This window comes from Eulemur rufifrons, chromosome 22, assembly GCF_041146395.1.
Source record: "Eulemur rufifrons isolate Redbay chromosome 22, OSU_ERuf_1, whole genome shotgun sequence".
NCBI lineage: Eukaryota > Metazoa > Chordata > Mammalia > Primates > Lemuridae > Eulemur > Eulemur rufifrons.
The window spans coordinates 2,096,536-2,113,218 of record NC_091004.1 but is presented as its reverse complement, the minus strand read 5'-3'; the positions used below and the strand labels follow the sequence as shown (position 1 = coordinate 2,113,218).

Sequence of the window (16,683 nt, the reverse complement as noted above, 5' to 3'; positions counted from 1 at the left end):
ATCACGTTTCTTTTTAATTGAGTGGTTCATTCCCACTCTCTCCTGTCCTGGCTGCTACCTTGGTACCGGTTAGGTCCCCCATCTCTCCAGAACAGTGCACGGGACCAGGGTGAAGCCAGGGGGTTTGGAATCACAAGAACCACAGAATCCAGCCTGTCTTCTCTTCCCTGACAAAGGGACCGTGCACGGGAGGGGTTCAAAGGTCCACCTTGTAAAATCAGAACACCCGGGGCTCATTGCAAAAATGGAAACCCAAATTTTATCAGGAATGTGGTACCCCCTTCTCATATACTCCAGGTCAGAATGGTTTTGTTTCTATTGTTACCCAAAGGGGTACAAAATCCACTCAAAAGTATACAGTGAATCAGACCAAATCAACTCAAGAAACACTCCTGGACAACGATTTTTTTTGGGTGCTGGCAACATTCACAGTTATTTCAAAGTGGTAAAATTCAGAGCAGTGTGAGAATTCAGCCGTGGCGGCTACATTTCCTGACAGGTTTGTGGGGGACACACGTACGTACAGACCCCATTTTTTTTTTTCCAGCGTACACGGCGGGAGACCAAGACCTCCGGCCAGCCGAATAAGTTACTTTGCCCATTCAAACTGCACAGGACAGCGGAGGAAAAGACGCTTTCTGGGAAGGCGACAAGAAGGCATTGTGCAAAAGGTCCGAATCATTCTAGAGTGGAAAGACTGGAGCCCAGCGCCTTGTGGCCTTCATGAACTCGGCTCCTCCGCTTCTTTGGTTGTTGCAGTGGCTTCAGTGGCAGCCGTTTCTTCCGCACGTTCCACTGGCTGCTTCTCCTCTTCCTCCTCCGCATCCTCCTGGGGGTAGAGGTCCGGGTATTTCTGCATGCATTCCTGCATGGCCCGGAACTGGTCTATACAGTCCGAGCCCTTGACGTCCTCTGTGCTGTAGTGGAAACACGAGAAAGCCGCCTTGAACTGCTCCCCACAGGGCCCGCTGGCCATGCCCCCGAGGCACGGGCAGTTCCAGTTGATGCCTCCGCTGGGCAGTATCAAGCCTGGAACAGGAGGACGAGCAAGGAAAGGGTGAGAGAGCCCCTCTTACGGTTTCAGAACATGCCAGAGCGAGGCGCAGAACAGCGGGCACTCTTGTGGCCTGGCGGACGCTGCCTGGCCCTTGCCTGGGGTCGGGTTCAAATGCCCTGTCCCAGAGCTGGGAGGCTGTGCTTTGAGAACACTGGGAACCGTTCCAGCCCGGGAAGCGATCGTCTGCGTGGTTTACTGAGGAGCTTTTGGAAAGCCGAAGGCGCTTTTAGGAGCTGACGTATTGATCTCGTCCTTCCAGGCCCTGCTGGGAACTGGAAGGGATTGGAACTGGGAAGGGATTGGATTGGCCCATATGGACCATGAGGACCGGACACCCCCGCCCACCCCCAGCCGCCGAGCCCCCCTCGGCCTGCAGCTGCTCTGGGAAGCTCGGCGGAGTCTGGGGACTGTACGAAGGACGAGGCTGGTCCTTGTGCACTGACGGGGACAGATGTTCGGGACGTGCGGCACGGGAGAAAGCTGGTGGCACGCCACGGGGCGCCACCGAATTCTCGCCCAAAAGTATCGATCTCTAAAATGCTTTCAGGGTGGCTTCGTGTGCTGTTGTGTGACAGACACGGAAATACGATTCATACGGACGCTCCTGCCTGTAAAATGCCAACGAAATGAGGCCTGATTTTTCCCCTGCAGGGAGGTGCCCGCCCTGGCTCTGGTGTCCAAAGTCCCAGGTGAAACCCGCCTCTTAGCTCCAGCTCAGCAAACTGCCCTGACCAACGCGCCGGCCACCGCTGTTCCTTCTGTGTAAAGTGAGGATGACAGAGGGGACGCCGACCGCCCCGGCCCCCTGGCAGGCAGCTGCCCGCCAGCACCACCGGCGGCTACACAGCGAGCTCCCCCGAGTTAAGCCGTGCTTGGGAACTCACATATTCCTCTGTCTATTCCCGCAGCGGGTGCTACTAGGCACGGCTTAGACACGAGGTTTCTGGGGTTCCTGGGGTCCGAGTCGGGGCGGCAGCCAGGCCTGCAGGATTCCCAGAGCCCTTTCCCCCATCTCACCACCTCTCCCCACCTCACAGGAATCTGTGCTGGAAAAAAAAAAAAAAACCAGAAAAAAAAAAAAAAAAACCAGAAAAAAAAAAACCAACAAAAAACAGAAAAAAAAAAAAAAAAAAAAAACCCAGAAAATAAAACAGAAAAAAAAAAAAAAACAAAAAAAAAACAACAAAAAAAAAAACGTTCCCAAGTGCTGCCCCCTAGAGGTTCAAATCTGCATGACCTGTGTCCAAAAGAAATGATAACACTTTATGTTAAAATAATATAAATTTTGATCACTGAAAAATTACGACCCAGGTCCGCGGGAGCCCCTGTTTTGATGTTTCTCAGGGGCGGGCGAGCTGGAAGGAGACAGCTGGTCACAGAGAACATGGCACCGACTGGCACTTCGGGGAAACAAGGAAAATCTACACACAGGGTGTGGCCGAGTCAGCCCGGACGCTGTGTGGTTTCAAACACGCGGTCAAGGACTCGAGTTAGTTCCAGTCCTTGCTACTTCTGGGCCCTCGGTCTCCCCTTGGACCAGCTGATCTTTGAGACCCTCCTGGGTTTTGGATTCTAGGAACAGGAATTCTGCCATCTCAGCTACGCCCAGCACCATGGCAGCCACAGCGCTGGGCGCTGGATGGCGGGGAGGTGACACACACTGGCAGCCTACAGAGTCGGCTGTAATTTAGCGATTTTGCAATTGAGAGCCCAGAACCCGGGTCCCGGAGTTCTCTGGGTTTTATTGGCTTCTCAAAGGCCGGCCTGCGCCAGGGCAAACTGGGGAAGGAATTCGGCACGCCGGGCTCCCCGCCTCCGGAAGAACGTGTCTGTGGGTCCCTGGAACGCCGCATGGCACTCACCGTGCTCCTCGTACGGGTCGTTGGGGTCATCGGCCACCAGCTCTGCGTTGCTTGGCGTTTCGTGGTCTTCTTTGGTCACGAAGATGATGCGATCCTTCCCTAGTGTTTGGAGAACAGACGAAGGGCGGTTTCACTCAAGGGCACTGCGGCGGCCTTCAACCCAAAGCTGCCGCGCACGCCGAGATGGAAGACTGTCCCGTCTGCAAAGCCGCGACTGAGACGGCCACCAAACTGCCGCACCACCGACTGGCGGACGGGCTAGCAGTCACTTCTCCCGAGGGGCCTGCGGCTGGGACAAAAACGCCAGCCACCGAGGCTGTGAGTGAGAAGGCAGCGTGCCTTGCCTCCTTGTGCCTTCTCCAGGCGGGAGCCAGAATGGCCCAGCCCAGCCAACGCGACTGCTTCTAAGGCCCAAATGCAACCGGTCTTTTCGTCTTCCCATCCAGAAAGGAACAGCCCCCTCACCCAGGACAAAGGAAGGAGGCTGTCCCTCTCAGAAACCCGTGCCCCTCTGACTGTCCACGTGATCCCGCAACCCGTGAGCGCCTCGCCTGCTTGCTCTGTTTCCCTCCTCCCCAGCCCTCCCAGGGAGCTCCCTGCAGTCAGCTCCCAGACGACACTTGCACGATGAAGGGCCGGGCATGCTCGGATGCCCGCCACGGCGCTGCCACCCCACTCTGTGTGACACAAGCTGCTCTCACACGCTGGGAGGATGGGGAGCAGGGCATAAAAAAAAAAAGCGCATGAAGAAAAAGGATGTTTTCTAGCCCATTAGCGGTTTATGCACAGGGTGTGGGATGCAAGAAAAGACAGAGGAAGACTGAGAGCTCTGACTAAGCGAGCGTGCAGCCCACACGCTCTGTGACAGCCCCTGCATCTGTCCAAGGCGTCCTCTGGAGAAACAGCCCAGGCACCTGCCTCTGAAAGGATGAGGACACAGAGGGTCAGAGAGTACCCACAGCCAACAGCCCTTCTAGGTCACAGGCCTAGTGCTGATGTTTTTAGCGTCTGTAACCGTCTGTAATTCCTTATTTTTTAGGACAAACAGAATAGGCTGGCAGGTAGGGTCAGGGGTGGGGGTCTGCAGGGCCAGCACCGGGAAGCTGGCACCTTAAACTGCACAGCACCTTGTTCAAGGCCACAGCCCCCGCCTCGGGCCTGGCTACCAGAAGGTCCAAGGCCTCCAGGGAACCAGCCCGGTGCGAGCCAGATGCATTTTCTGCGAGGAGCTTCTCACAGGAGGCTGGTGAGCACAGAAAACCGGGGTGCGTGCAGTCACACTGTCTTATAGTGACTCTATAAATTATTGTCACCCTTGGCCGAGCGTGGTGGCTCATGCTTGTCATCCCAGCCCTCTGGGAGGCCGAGGCGGGAGGATCGCTCAAGGTCAGGAGTTCGAGACCAGCCTGAGCAAGAGCGAGACCCCGTCGCTACTAAAAATAGAAAGAAATTAGCTGGACAGCTAAAAATATATATAGAAAAAATGAGCCGGGCGTGGTGGCGCATGCCTGTCGTCCCAGCTACTCGGGAGGCTGAGGCAGGAGGATCGCATGAGCCCAGGAGTCTGAGGTTGCTGTGAGCGAGGCTGACGCCATGGCACTCTAGCCCGGGCGACAGAGCGAGACTCTGTCTCAAAAAAAAAAAAAAAAAAAAAAAAAACGAGAAAAAAAAAAAAACGAGGGGAAAAAAAAAACGAGAAAAAAAAAAAAAAACCTACACGAGACCTACTACTGTCTAACGAAGCGGGGAGGGCAGAGGACTTTTGCTCGCGTCACACCTTCAGTAGTGATGAACACAAATTTTAACGGTGCTCATTAGAGAGAGAGGCTTATGAGTTTGTGATCCAGGCAAGGAAGAGGAGTTCTAGAAGCGGACCAGGGCTCTGAGGCCCAGGCTCAGCGTTCCAGGCTGGATGGATATAACCCCTGGTCAGGCCGCCCTCCTTCTCCGGGCTCCAGCCCGCTGGAATTAAACGGACGGGGCTGGACTTTTCGCCGAAGGATTCCCTGGGTGGGTTCCGGCTCCCTCTCTGCAGGAAAAGCGCCCGCCATCCCCCTTCTCTGGCACAAAGAAGGTACGTCAAGAAGAAAGCATGACGCCCAGCGTTTTGTTTTACAAAAACTGCAAACCGGGGCCTGGAGGGCATGGGCTCTGTCTGGGTGGCGGCTCGGGGACAAGCAGCCAGTTAAAGGCGCGCGCAAAACGGAAACACGTGGTGCGCGGCAGGCACAGTAATGATTAACAGCAACGAATTCCAAATTCCCAGCCACACGCAGCGGGCGCCGCGCGTCCCCTCCCCGCCCCGGGCCTAGGGTACGGCTCCCCCGCGGTCCGGGTTCGAGCCTCGCGGTGACCTTGGATCGGCCCCCGTTGCTCCCCCTCCCGGCCTCGGTTTACCGCCCCGCGACACCGGGGTGGCGACCCCCTCCCCGCCCCGCCCCCTCCCCGGCCGGTCTCCATGGCAGCGCGCCCCCCCTACCTTCCTGCCGGCAGTAGGACATGGCTGAGCCCGGCGCTGAGACCTCTCGGAAGCGGCGGCGGCGGCGGCGGCGGAGGCGACAGCTTCCCGCCGTGACCTCCGTCTCCTCGAGCCGGGCGGGAACCTCCGAGGACCGCGCGGACCCGCCCCCTTCAGGTCTGCCCGCCGCGCGCCTGCCTCCGCGGCCTGCCGGCGCCGGCCCGGCCCTCTCCCCCACCCCTCGGCCGAAAACTACATTTCCCGGCAGGCCGCGCGCCCCCCCCCCCCCCCGGGCCACTCTCCAGCCAGTAGCAACTCCATGTCCGCGAAAGGCTCGCAGCGCGCAGGCGCGTCAGGGAGGCACCGCGCGCGTCAAAACGGTGCGACGAAAGCGCCGGGCGCCGGACTCCATTTTCCAGGAGGCCTTGCGGCGCGCGTGCGCAGACGAGCGGAGGTGCCCAGGGTGGTGGGCGGTGCCTGTGTTGCAAGTCGGTCCCGGTCTGGCGGCTCCGCCCGGGTTTTCGGAGCTCCGGGGCGAGAGGCCGCTGCGCCGCGCGCTCCGGTCGTCAACCCGCTCGCTGGGCCGAACCGAGCGAGGAGGCGGCAGCCGCAAGCCGGTCCCGCCATGGCGGCGAATGTGAGTGTCCCCGGGTCTGCCGGGCCACGCCCAGACGTCGCCGTCGCCCCCCGGGGCTCCTCGTCGCCCGGGGGGCCCCCTGTCCCCTCCGCCCGGTGGGGGTTGGGTCCGATGAGGCCGCGACCGAGGGTGGTCCCTTCCAGGCCCCTGCTCCCCGCGACGCCCCTCTCTCGGGACACTGTCGCTCGGCAGACGGCGGCGGGCGCTGGGCGTGGGACAGGCCGGTGACTCACCGCTCGCGTCCTCCGTGCAGGCGCTTCTGGGGCCGCCGGGGGCGCAGCCAGCCGAGGGCACCTGCCCAGCCTGGGGACGTGCTGGAGAGGGCCTGTCACCCCCGGTGGAGTCTCCCCTGCAGGGGGGAGGGCGCCTGCCCAGCCTGGGGACGTGCTGGAGAGGGCCTGTCACCCCCGGCGGAGTCTCCCCTGCAGGGGGGAGGGCGCCTGCCCAGCTTGGGGACGTGCTGGAGAGGGCCTGTCACCCCCGGCGGAGTCTCCCCTGCAGGGGGGAGGGCACCTGCCCAGCTTGGGGACGTGCTGGAGAGGGCCTGTCACCCCCGGCGGAGTCTCCCCTGCAGGGGTGGCACCTGCCCAGCTTGGGGACGTGCTGGAGAGGGCCTGTCACCCCCCCGGTGGAGTCTCCCCTGCAGGGGGGAGGGCACCTGCCCAGCCTGGGGACGTACTGGAGAGGGCCTGTCACCCCCGGCGGAGTCTCCCCTGCAGGGGGGAGGGCACCTGCCCAGCTTGGGGACGTGCTGGAGAGGGCCTGTCACCCCCGGCGGAGTCTCCCCTGCAGGGGTGGCACCTGCCCAGCTTGGGGACGTGCTGGAGAGGGCCTGTCACCCCCCGGCGGAGTCTCCCCTGCAGGGGGGAGGGCGCCTGCCCAGCTTGGGGACGTGCTGGAGAGGGCCTGTCACCCCCGGTGGAGTCTCCCCTGCAGGGGGGAGGGCACCTGCCCAGCCTGGGGACGTGCTGGAGATGGCCTGTCTGGCCTGTGGGAGGGACTTAGAGCACGACAGAAAGCCTGTCCCCGGGGGCCAGGGACCGTCTCGGGGCTGTTGGGCCCTGACTCCTCTCCGAGGAGCGCAGGTGCATTTGGGGACCCTCTGCTGCCAGGCCCGTGTCACCCGGTAGCTGGGGACACAGTGCCCGGAGCCACCGGGCTGGGTGAGGCAGAAAGCTCCGCCGATGGGGGGCGGGGCAGGGAGGCAACAGAGCTCTTAATCAGCGTGACAACAACGGGGCCTGTAGTGAACACGCTGTCCCCGTCTTCGTTTTGTACATGAGAATATGTATATGATGGACACACATAGTATACGGATATCTGTCTTCATATAATATGTAACATATGCAACGTCTTTATATGATACAGAACATAAATGTCTTTAAATAATATATAACATGTCTAGAATATATAACATACAATATATGTGTCTATGTAATGTAGAACATGTCTACATAATATATAACATATACATATATGTGTATGCATGTCTTAATATAATATACATGCCTTTATATAACATATAACATAATATATGCATATACATGTCTTTACATGATGTATAACATATATTTATATAATACATAACATACAATATATGTATATACCTGTCTATATAATATATATCTTTATATAACATATATCTTTATATAACATATATAATATGTGTATATATGTGTTTATATAATACATGTCTATATAGTATATACTATTCATGTATCTACATGTCTTTATATAACATAACATGTCTTTATGTAATATATAATATATATTGTATATGTATATACAAGTGTTTATATAATACATAACATGTCTATATAACATATATACTATATATATCTTTATATAATATATAACATACAATATATATGTACATGTCTTTATGTAATATATATCTTTATATAACATATAATATATACTATATGTATATACGTGTGTTTATATAATACATAACATGTCTATATAGTATATACTATACATGTATCCACATGTCTTTATATAACATGTCTTTATGTAATATATAATATATATTGTATATATATTGTATATATACAAGTGTTTATATAATACGTCTATATAACATATATACTATATGTATCTTTATATAATATATAACATACAATATATATGTATGTACATGTGTTTATGTAATATATCTTTCCATAATATATACTATATACAATATGTATGTATATAAATGTGTTTATATAACATATATGTCTGTGCGTACATGTCTTTATATAATATATAACGTCTATATTACATGTGTCTTTAAACATATAGATTTGGGTTTTTTTTGTTTTTTTTTTTTTGAGACAGAGTCTCACTCTGTTGCCCAGGCTAGAGTGAGTGCCGTGGCGTTAGCCTAGCTCACAGCAACCTCAAACTCCTGAGCTCAAGCGATCCTCCTGCCTCAGCCTCCCGAGTAGCTGGGACTACAGGCATGCACCACCATGCCCGGCTAATTTTTTCTATATATATTTTTAGCTGTCCATATAATTTCTTTCTATTTTTAGTAGAGACGGGGTCTCGCTCTTGCTCAGGCTGGTCTCGAACTCCTGAGCTCAAACGATCCGCCCACCTCGGCCTCCCAGAGTGCTAGGATTACAGGCGTGAGCCACCGCGCCCGGCCTGGTTTTTTTTTGTTTTTTTTTTTGAGACAGAGTCTCACTCTGTTGCCCAGGCTAGAGTGAGTGCCGTGGCGTCAGCCTCGCTCACAGCAACCTCAAACTCCTGAGCTCAAGCGATCCTCCTGTCTCAGCCTCCCGAGTAGCTGGGACTACAGGCATGCGCCACCATGCCCGGCTAATTTTTTCTATATATATTTTTAGCTGTCCATATAATTTCTTTCTATTTTTAGTAGAGATGGGGTCTCACTCTTGCTCAGGCTGGTCTCGAACTCCTGAGCTCAAACGATCCGCCCACCTCGGCCTCCCAGAGTGCTGGGATGACAGGCGTGAGCCACCGCGCCCGGCCTAAACATATAGATTTGTATGTGGATCCCCCATGATCCTCCATGCTTCCTGGGCAGGGGTGCAGAAACTTTCTGGGCTGATAGAAATGTTCCGTATCTTGCTCTCGGTGTCGGTCAAATGGGGTATACATTGGTGGAAACCCATGAAGCTGCACATTAAATATCTGTGCATTTTTACCGTATGTGATGAAAGTTAAAAAAAAAAAAAAACCCAGTAAAAATAAATAGAAAAATTCCATTTAGTTTTAAAAAAAATTTTTCACTGATCTTTTTGATGTGTGTTGTTTTTCCTTAGTGCTCCAGTACGGGTCCCAGGAGAGAGCACGTCAGAATTACAACCAGCCCCGAGCCAGGCTTCCTGGAGCGGCTGAGCGAGACCTCGGGCGGGATGTTTGTGGGGCTCATGACCTTCCTCCTCTCCTTCTACATCATCTTCACCAATGAGGTAAGATGTCCGGGTCCCCTGTGCAGAGCGAGAGTCCCTAGAGCGTCAGCAGCAAAAGCGATGAATCTGGGAGCGCGATTTGGTAATACAGGGCCTCGGTTTGGCAGAAGACAGAGCGGGGTGCTGTGTTCGTTGGCATTCTGCTGTGACCCACCGCACAACTGACGTAAACAGGAAGGGGAATGGATCGGTTCGCACACCTGAAAATTGAGGGGGGGGTAAAATACCTGCTTCAGGCACGGCTGGATCCAGCTGCTCCTGCTGGAGCGCCAGGAATCTCCGTTTCTTCCTCTCTCGCCTGTTTTTCTCTGCGGAGTTTTTCTGGGGCAGCGTCTTCTTTTGTGGTGGCAAAGGTAATCCCAACCAGTCCGGGCTCCCGTCCATCCAGTTTAGCAATCCCGGAGAGAACGGGAACCGGTTCTTCTGTAAATCAGTTTGGCAAAAGCTGCAGGGAGCTCTCTCGGTCTCCCAGCTCGGCCAAGCCCTGTGGCCGGGGGACGAGGCCTGCGTCACGTGATTTGGACAGCGGCGTACATGAGCCTGTGTACACCACGGGGCGTGAGAGTAGGGGAGAGGAGAAGAAGGCAGAGGAGATGGGGGGGAGGGCCCGGGGCAGGCAGAGACACCAGCTAGTCCCAGCCCGGGGGCAGTGCTGAGACTGCCGGGGTGCGGGGTGGGACGAAGCCCGTCTGGGAAATTAGGATTTGTGGGTTCCAATCCTGACCGCCACCTGCGAGACCTCAGCTTTCCAACTGGTAAAATGGGGAGACGGGTCTCCATGCTCCCCGACAGTCTGCAACAAGCACAACCGTGCTGGGCCACCCCCGACAGTGTGCAACACGCACAACCGTGCCGGGCCACCCCCGACAGTCTGCAACAAGCACAACCGTACCGGGCCACCCCTGAGCTCTTAGAGTCCCCAACTCCCCTCTGCTCACAGGGCCGCGCGCTGAAGACGGCCACCTCGTTGGCCGAAGGGCTGTCCCTCGTGGTGTCCCCGGACAGCATCCACAGCGTGGCTCCGGAGAACGAGGGGAGGCTGGTGCATATCGTCGGCGCCCTGCGGACGTCCAAGGTAGGCTTGGCGGTGGTCGCGGACCCCCCCGGGGGGGGAGGACTGACTCAGGGCACATTGCTGGGGACGGACACACGTGTGTCCAGTGCCCGGCCACCAGTCTGGCCACCCCCGCCCCGCTCCCCGCCCCGAGCCAGGCACGCAGGGCTGACCGAGTCTCACCCCTAACGTTTCCGGGTCTGTCCGATTCTTTTCGCAGCTCTTGTCGGACCCCAACTACGGGGTCCACCTTCCGGCCGTGAAACTGCGGCGGCGCGTGGAGATGTACCAGTGGGTGGAGACGGAGGAGCACAGGTGAGCCGGGCCCCCCCCCCTACCAGGACAGGGGCGCGGAGGGAACGCAAGGTGGCTGCCACCCTGTCGCCTTTGCGACTCAGAGCACAAAGCTCTTCCTACCAGAAAAAAAAAACGGAATTATCGTCCAACGAGCAGCCAGGGGTCTTGCAGCGGGAGGGTGCAGCGAGGCAGCGAGAAGTCGCTATGGGAAAAAGGGGGACCGGGCAGCCCCCTGTGTGGGAAGTGGCGGGGACGTCCCCTCTTCTGGGCCTCGAGGGAGCAGAGGTGGCCTCCCGGTGGCTCCCGGCCGGAGACGTGGGCCAAGCCGGGGCTCCCTGTGCCTCCCCGCAGGGAGTACACCGAGGACGGGCAGGTGAAGAAGGAGACGAGGTTCTCCTACAGTGAGTACCGCGCCCCATGGGGTCACCGGCCCGGCCGAGGCCACCAGCAGCGGGGACAGTGGGGCTGCGGGTGGCGCTGGGACCATTCCCCAGAGCCCTGCTCTCCCTCCCCCAACCCCCTTGGCCCTCAAGTGCCCTGGGCTCGGATGTGGCCTCCGTGACCGTGGGTCCCCGAGTCACTGTGTGCCCCCCACCCCCCGTCCCCAAGCAGACACGGAATGGAGGTCGGACATCGTCAACAGCAAAAACTTCGACCGAGAGATCGGCCACAAAAACCCCAGGTGAGGGAGGGCCGGGCCCGAGCGTCCACTTGTACCGGCCGCTCGCTCCCCAGCCTCAGTTTCCGCGTCTGAGTAATGGGACGACGGAGCTCGTTCTGCCTCGTGGGGAGATGGCTCCGCGGCGCGGCCGTGACACGGGCCCCCTCCGTCTCTTCACAGCGCCATGGCGGTGGAGTCCTTCACGGCGACGGCCCCCTTTGTCCAAATCGGCAGGTTTTTCCTCTCGGCCGGTAAGTCGCAGGCCCTTCCGGGAGAGGAGCTGTCACCGCTGGCCACGGTCATCCCGGGGCTCGGATCCCCCCCTGCCCCTGGCCTGGCCCAGGGGAGGCCGGAGAGAGAGAGAGAGAACTCTCGGGGCCCAGACGGCCACGGTGACGGGCGGAGGACGGGTGACCCGGGCCGGGCCTGCTGGCTGCTCCGTCCCCCCCGGCCCAGGCGGGGGTCTGGCGGGGACATGCGTGGCTGTAGCCCCAGCTGGGAGGGCAAAGGGCAAAGGGCAAACGGCTGAGGCCACTGCGGGGGCTGTGGTCACCCTGGCTCGGTGGGGGGAGGGCACAGGGGAGGAGCTGGTGGCCGAAATCGCTCCGGTCCCCCCCCCCCACCACCTACACCTCTCAGGCCTCATCGACAAGGTCGACAACTTCAAGCCCCTGAGCCTGTCCAGGCTGGAGGACCCACACGTGGACATCATCCGCCGCGGGGACTTTTTCTACCACTCCGAAAATCCGAAGTACCCAGAGGTGCGTGGGGCACAGGCTGGGGGTCCCCGAGGGTCGCGCATCCCCGGGGGACACCCGCGGGCCGAACCCGGCTTCCTCCGTGGGCCGAGTGGACCGCAGCGGGGCGGGGGGACAGGCCCTCGGGGGACACCGCCCGCCTGGGCCCAGGCGTGGCGCGAGGGACCCGGCCTCACTGTCCCCACCCCCTTCCCCCCGCAGGTGGGAGACCTACGTGTGGCCTTTTCCTACGCGGGACTCAGCAGTGACGATCCCGACCTGGGCCCGGCCCACGTGGTAACCGGCCTCCCGGGGTGGGGGACGGGGGGGACCCCCGAGGCAGGGCCTGGCCTCGCCGGGGACACAGACACTCTGGACAGTGTCCGGAACGCTTGGGCCGCCCCCTCCCTGGAAACGCATTCGGGAGGTCCCCGTCCCTGCGGCCACCGGGTCCCCCGCCTCCTGTGCTCCCCGCTGTGGCTCTCGCCCGGCCCCCGCTTGCCCTCGGATCGTCCCCTCGGCCCTAACGCGCACGTCCCTGGCCAGGTCACCGTGATCGCCCGGCAGCGGGGTGACCAGCTGGTGCCGTATTCCACGAAGTCGGGGGACACCCTGCTGCTGCTCCACCACGGGGACTTCTCGGCGGAGGTGAGCGGCTGGCGCCGCCCTGGCCAGAGAAAAAGAGAGAGGAGGTCGAGTGTCCGTTGTCCAAAATGCGTGACCCGCAGGATCGCAGACTCCAGATCCTTTCGGATTCTGGAACATTCTCCCGCATGTGAAGGAGGTGTCTTGCGGGTGGGACGCAAATCCCAGGCGCGGCAGAGCACGCACATGCGGACTCGGTCTCGGGGCAGCAGCCGGTGGCACCAGGCCACAGGCAGGAGCGTCCCACGCACGGCAGGGGACACCGTGAGCCGAGGACGCTGGGCGGAGCTGGGCTGTGCGGCGAGGACGGCTGTCACCCGCCGCGGGGACGTCTCAGGCCTTGCTCTGGGCTCCGCCCGGCGGCGGCGGAGGGACGCAGAGCGGGTGGGAGGGTCCCCCCGTCGCCGGCGGAGTCTGACGTCCCCGCCTTGTCCCCCAGGACGTGTTCCACAGGGAACTGAAGAGCAACTCCGTGAAGACCTGGGGCCTGCGGGCGGCCGGCTGGATGGCCATGTTCATGGGGCTGAACCTCATGACCCGCATCCTCTACACGCTGGGTAGGTGGGGACAGCTGGGCACGGCTGGGGACGGCTGGGGACAGCTGGGGACGACCGGGCAGGGCCCGTGTGGTGCCATCCGGCCTGACAGGGGGCTCCGCGGGGCAGAGAGGAGGCCACTGGGCACCCCACCCCCCCGTGTCCCTGCCCCGCGGCTGTGTGCCGAGTGAGCAGAGCAAGGCGCGGTGGCCTCATGGCCTTTGTCCCCTCCCAGTGGACTGGTTTCCCGTCTTCCGAGACCTGGTGGACATCGGCCTGAAGGCCTTTGCCTTCTGCGTGGCCACCTCGCTGACCCTGCTGACGGTGGCGGCCGGCTGGCTCTTCTACCGGCCGCCGTGGGCCATTGTCATCGCCTGCCTGGCCCTGGTGCCCATCGCCATTGTCCGGACGCGGGTGCCAGCCAAGAAGCTGGAGTGAGACGCGGGGCCCCCCGGCGGGACCCCGGCCGCCCCGCGCCCCCTGCCCGAGCGCCACGCCGGGGCGGGAGCCCGGGGCAGTCGGGGACCCTGTGAACAGACACCGCCGGACGACGTCACCAACGGGGCAAAGCTGGACATTGAGGGGGCTTCGCGCTCCTGCGTCCGCGGAAAGGTTTGCTTTCGCCCTGGCAGGAGACGGGGACTCTCCGGAGGGTGGAAAATAGCATCTCCTGTCGTCCTCCCGCATCCGAACGCAGCCACGCACCTGACCTTGGTTTGGGGGTCTTCATCCGCCATGAAGAGGGTGGCAGCTTTAGACTAAAGCTTGGCGCCTTCGACGTGAACCCAAATTTGACAATCTGAGGCCCAAGCCTGGCCAGAGAACACCCCCGTCTCGCCCCGCTCCCTCTGAGCCTCACACAGCCACGATGTCCTAAAAGATTCTCTGCATGTCCTTTAATCTCGTGCATCCGTGGACGTTGTTTTTTGTGCCTGCTGGCAGTGGCGGCTTTGGCGACTATTTGGTAGCTGCAATACTAAGAGGTCAGCACTCCTGAAACCGCCATCGACGATGGTCTCTCCTATCCTGGACTAGCTGGACCGTAAATCGAGACGCTTCCCGTTGAAAACATACCCTATCTTCTATGTATGCTTGAGAAAAAGAAAAAAAACAGAAAGAAAAAAAAGAAAAAAAAACGGAAAAGAAAAAAAAAAGAAAAAAAAACGGAAAAGAAAAAAAAACGGAAAAGAAAAAAAAAAAAAAGAAAGGAAAAAAAACAAGGAAAAAAAAAAAAAGAAAACATACCCACCCGGAGGTGATTTGCAGACCGTTTAGGATTGCAGACAGTCTTCACTACTGCTTATTAAATGAGCACTTTCATCCGAGCTCTGGATTCTTCAAGAACGCTTTTGAAAAACACACACAGCCTTAACCACGTGATGGCTAAATACAAAATTCTCGGGATTCGGTCTGTGTTATTTTTTTTTTTTTTTCTTATACGCATTTTAAATTCCTGCCAACTTCCAAAGTGTTCCAAAAGGGCAAAATAGTGTTAAGTAAAATTTGACGGCTTTGGGAAAATTTGTATCATCTTTGTATTTTTGATAAAAATTGGAAATAAATTTCTAAATGTCTTCTGGTATATAACGTTGATGTTATTTTGTTTGGGGTTTTTCTTTTTCTTTTTTTTTTTTTCATTCTTAATGAAATTTTTATCTTAAAGAATGCAACCATACAGTTCATTAAAAACTGTACAGGCTGGGCGTGGTGGCTCGTGCCTGTCATCCCAGCACTCTGGGAGGCCGAGGCGGGAGGATCACTCGAGGTCAGGGGTTCGGGACCAGCCTGAGCAAGAGTGAGACCCCGTCTCTGCTAAAAATAGAAAAAAATTAGCTGCACAACTAAAAATAGAAAAAATTAGCCGGGCAACTCAAAGTAGGAAAAATGAGTCGGGCGTGGTGGCGCATGCCTGTAGTCCCAGCTACTCGGGAGGCTGGGGCAGGAGGATCGCTTGAGCCCAGGAGTTGGAGGTTGCGGAAAGCCACGAAGACGCCACTGCACTGTAGCCTGGGTGACAAAGCAAGACTCTTGTCGCAAAGAAAAAAAAAAAAAAAGAAAACCCTATACAGGTATTTTTAGAGCTCAGTTCTAGGTTGCTTTTAGTGGTTAAAATAGGTTTCAATGAAAATTTAAAGTCAACTACTCACAGACCCAAGTTCTGAGTCCGAAGTCTGCCACCAACTGGCCGTGTGATGTTAGGCGAAGCGAAGATTTCTGAGCCTCAGTTTCCCCAACTGTAATATGGGGACAGAGCACTTCTACCTGGAAACCAGGTGGGCAGAGGGCAGGAGCACCCAAGGACAGAAGAGGGAGGACTCTGGGGACAGGTGGGCCCAGGTGGGCAGACGGCAGGAGCACCCAGGAACAGAACAGGGAGGACTCTGGGGTGGGCCCAGGTTGGCAGATGGCAGGAGCACCCAGGGACAGAACAGGGGGGACTCTGGGGTGGAGCCCAGGTGGGCAGATGGCAGGAGCACCCAGGGACAGAGCAGGGAGGACTCGGGGGGGGGGGCCCAGGTGGGCAGACGGCAGGAGCACCCAGGGACAGAACAGGGAGGACCCTGGGGTGGGCCCAGGTGGGCAGACGGCAGGAGCACCCAGGCACAGAACAGGGAGGACTCTGGGGACAGGTGGGCCCAGGTGGGCAGACGGCAGGAGCACCCAGGGACAGAACAGGGAGGACCCTGGGGTGGGCCCAGGTGGGCAGACGGCAGGAGCACCCAGGGACAGAACAGGGAGGACTCTGGGGACAGGTGGGCCCAGGTGGGCAGACGGCAGGAGCACCCAGGGACAGAACAGGGAGGACTCTGGGGTGGGGGCCAGGTGGACAGACGGCAGGAGCTGACCTCAGAGGAGAAAACCTATAAACACCTGACTTGTAGCACCTAAGTTTTCATTCACGTTGCTTGGTGTTCTGGAGCCACGAGCTGCTCATTGCTGAGAAGCCCGCGGTTTGCAAAAAGCTCCTCCCTAGTGACAAGCAGGTGAGGGAGAACTTTCCAGAACCTACCCTTGTATTTCATTTCCATAACATGTTGTCCAAGTGACTAGCTGTCTCTCAGGACCGTGGTTTCCACGGCAACCCCGGTCTGTTTGGCAACAAGAGCTCTGCAGCCAGGCTCTCGCCCCGTGAGTCACAGCCCGAGTGTTGTGTTTGTTTTCCTTGGTTAACACGGACTCGAATTTTTAACGGCTCCCGTCAAAGATTAAACAGCATCTCCTCCGACACAGGAAAAACAAACTGTATGTGCGTAAAGGTTGAGTTCCCGGCCTAGACAGAAACAAAATCTAGTCTTCCGTGGGGTCTCAACAGATGAACA

At 57.6% G+C, this 16,683-nt stretch overlaps 2 protein-coding genes across 6 annotated transcripts; one reads left to right on the top strand and one right to left on the bottom strand.

Moving 5' to 3' along the window:
- Positions 1–318: 318 nt before the first annotated feature.
- On the bottom strand, positions 319–5,584 carry CHCHD4 (coiled-coil-helix-coiled-coil-helix domain containing 4). The gene is made up of 3 exons (XM_069497675.1): positions 5,399–5,584; positions 2,920–3,018; positions 319–1,029 (listed from the first exon to the last, which is right to left on the bottom strand). Exons 1-3 carry the CDS (start codon positions 5,418–5,420, stop codon positions 722–724), a joined length of 429 nt encoding a protein of 142 aa, XP_069353776.1. The 5' UTR covers positions 5,421–5,584; the 3' UTR covers positions 319–721.
- Positions 5,585–5,853: 269 nt separating this feature from the next.
- Positions 5,854–14,919, top strand: TMEM43 (transmembrane protein 43). Of its 5 annotated transcripts, none has more exons than XM_069497745.1 (12): positions 5,854–6,014; positions 9,284–9,433; positions 10,389–10,508; positions 10,708–10,802; positions 11,136–11,185; positions 11,397–11,466; positions 11,626–11,696; positions 12,085–12,206; positions 12,405–12,479; positions 12,729–12,830; positions 13,267–13,384; positions 13,599–14,919. In XM_069497745.1, the coding sequence occupies exons 1-12, from the start codon at positions 6,003–6,005 to the stop codon at positions 13,799–13,801; spliced, it is 1,188 nt and encodes a 395-aa protein (XP_069353846.1). In that variant the 5' UTR covers positions 5,854–6,002; the 3' UTR covers positions 13,802–14,919. The 5 variants fall into 5 exon arrangements, with proteins under 5 accessions (XP_069353846.1, XP_069353845.1, XP_069353843.1 ...); XM_069497744.1 differs by having other exon boundaries at positions 10,374–10,508; positions 12,405–12,476; XM_069497742.1 differs by having other exon boundaries at positions 10,374–10,508.
- The last annotated feature ends 1,764 nt before the right edge of the window (positions 14,920–16,683 follow it).

What these genes read in the sequence shown, in the direction of transcription:
- TMEM43 (XM_069497743.1), top strand. An exon ending in GCGCCCTGCGGACGTCCAAG is followed by an intron (nt 10,509 to 10,707) that starts GTAGGCTTGGCG and finishes TTCTTTTCGCAG; the next exon opens with CTCTTGTCGGACCCCAACTA. An exon ending in CAGGTTTTTCCTCTCGGCCG is followed by an intron (nt 11,697 to 12,084) that starts GTAAGTCGCAGG and finishes TACACCTCTCAG; the next exon opens with GCCTCATCGACAAGGTCGAC.
- CHCHD4 (XM_069497675.1), bottom strand. Translation starts at nt 5,420, where the DNA reads ATGTCCTACTGCCGGCAGGAAG. An exon ending in GTCCTACTGCCGGCAGGAAG is followed by an intron (nt 3,019 to 5,398) that starts GTAGGGGGGGCG and finishes TCCAAACACTAG; the next exon opens with GGAAGGATCGCATCATCTTC. An exon ending in CGACCCGTACGAGGAGCACG is followed by an intron (nt 1,030 to 2,919) that starts GTGAGTGCCATG and finishes CTCCTGTTCCAG; the next exon opens with GCTTGATACTGCCCAGCGGA.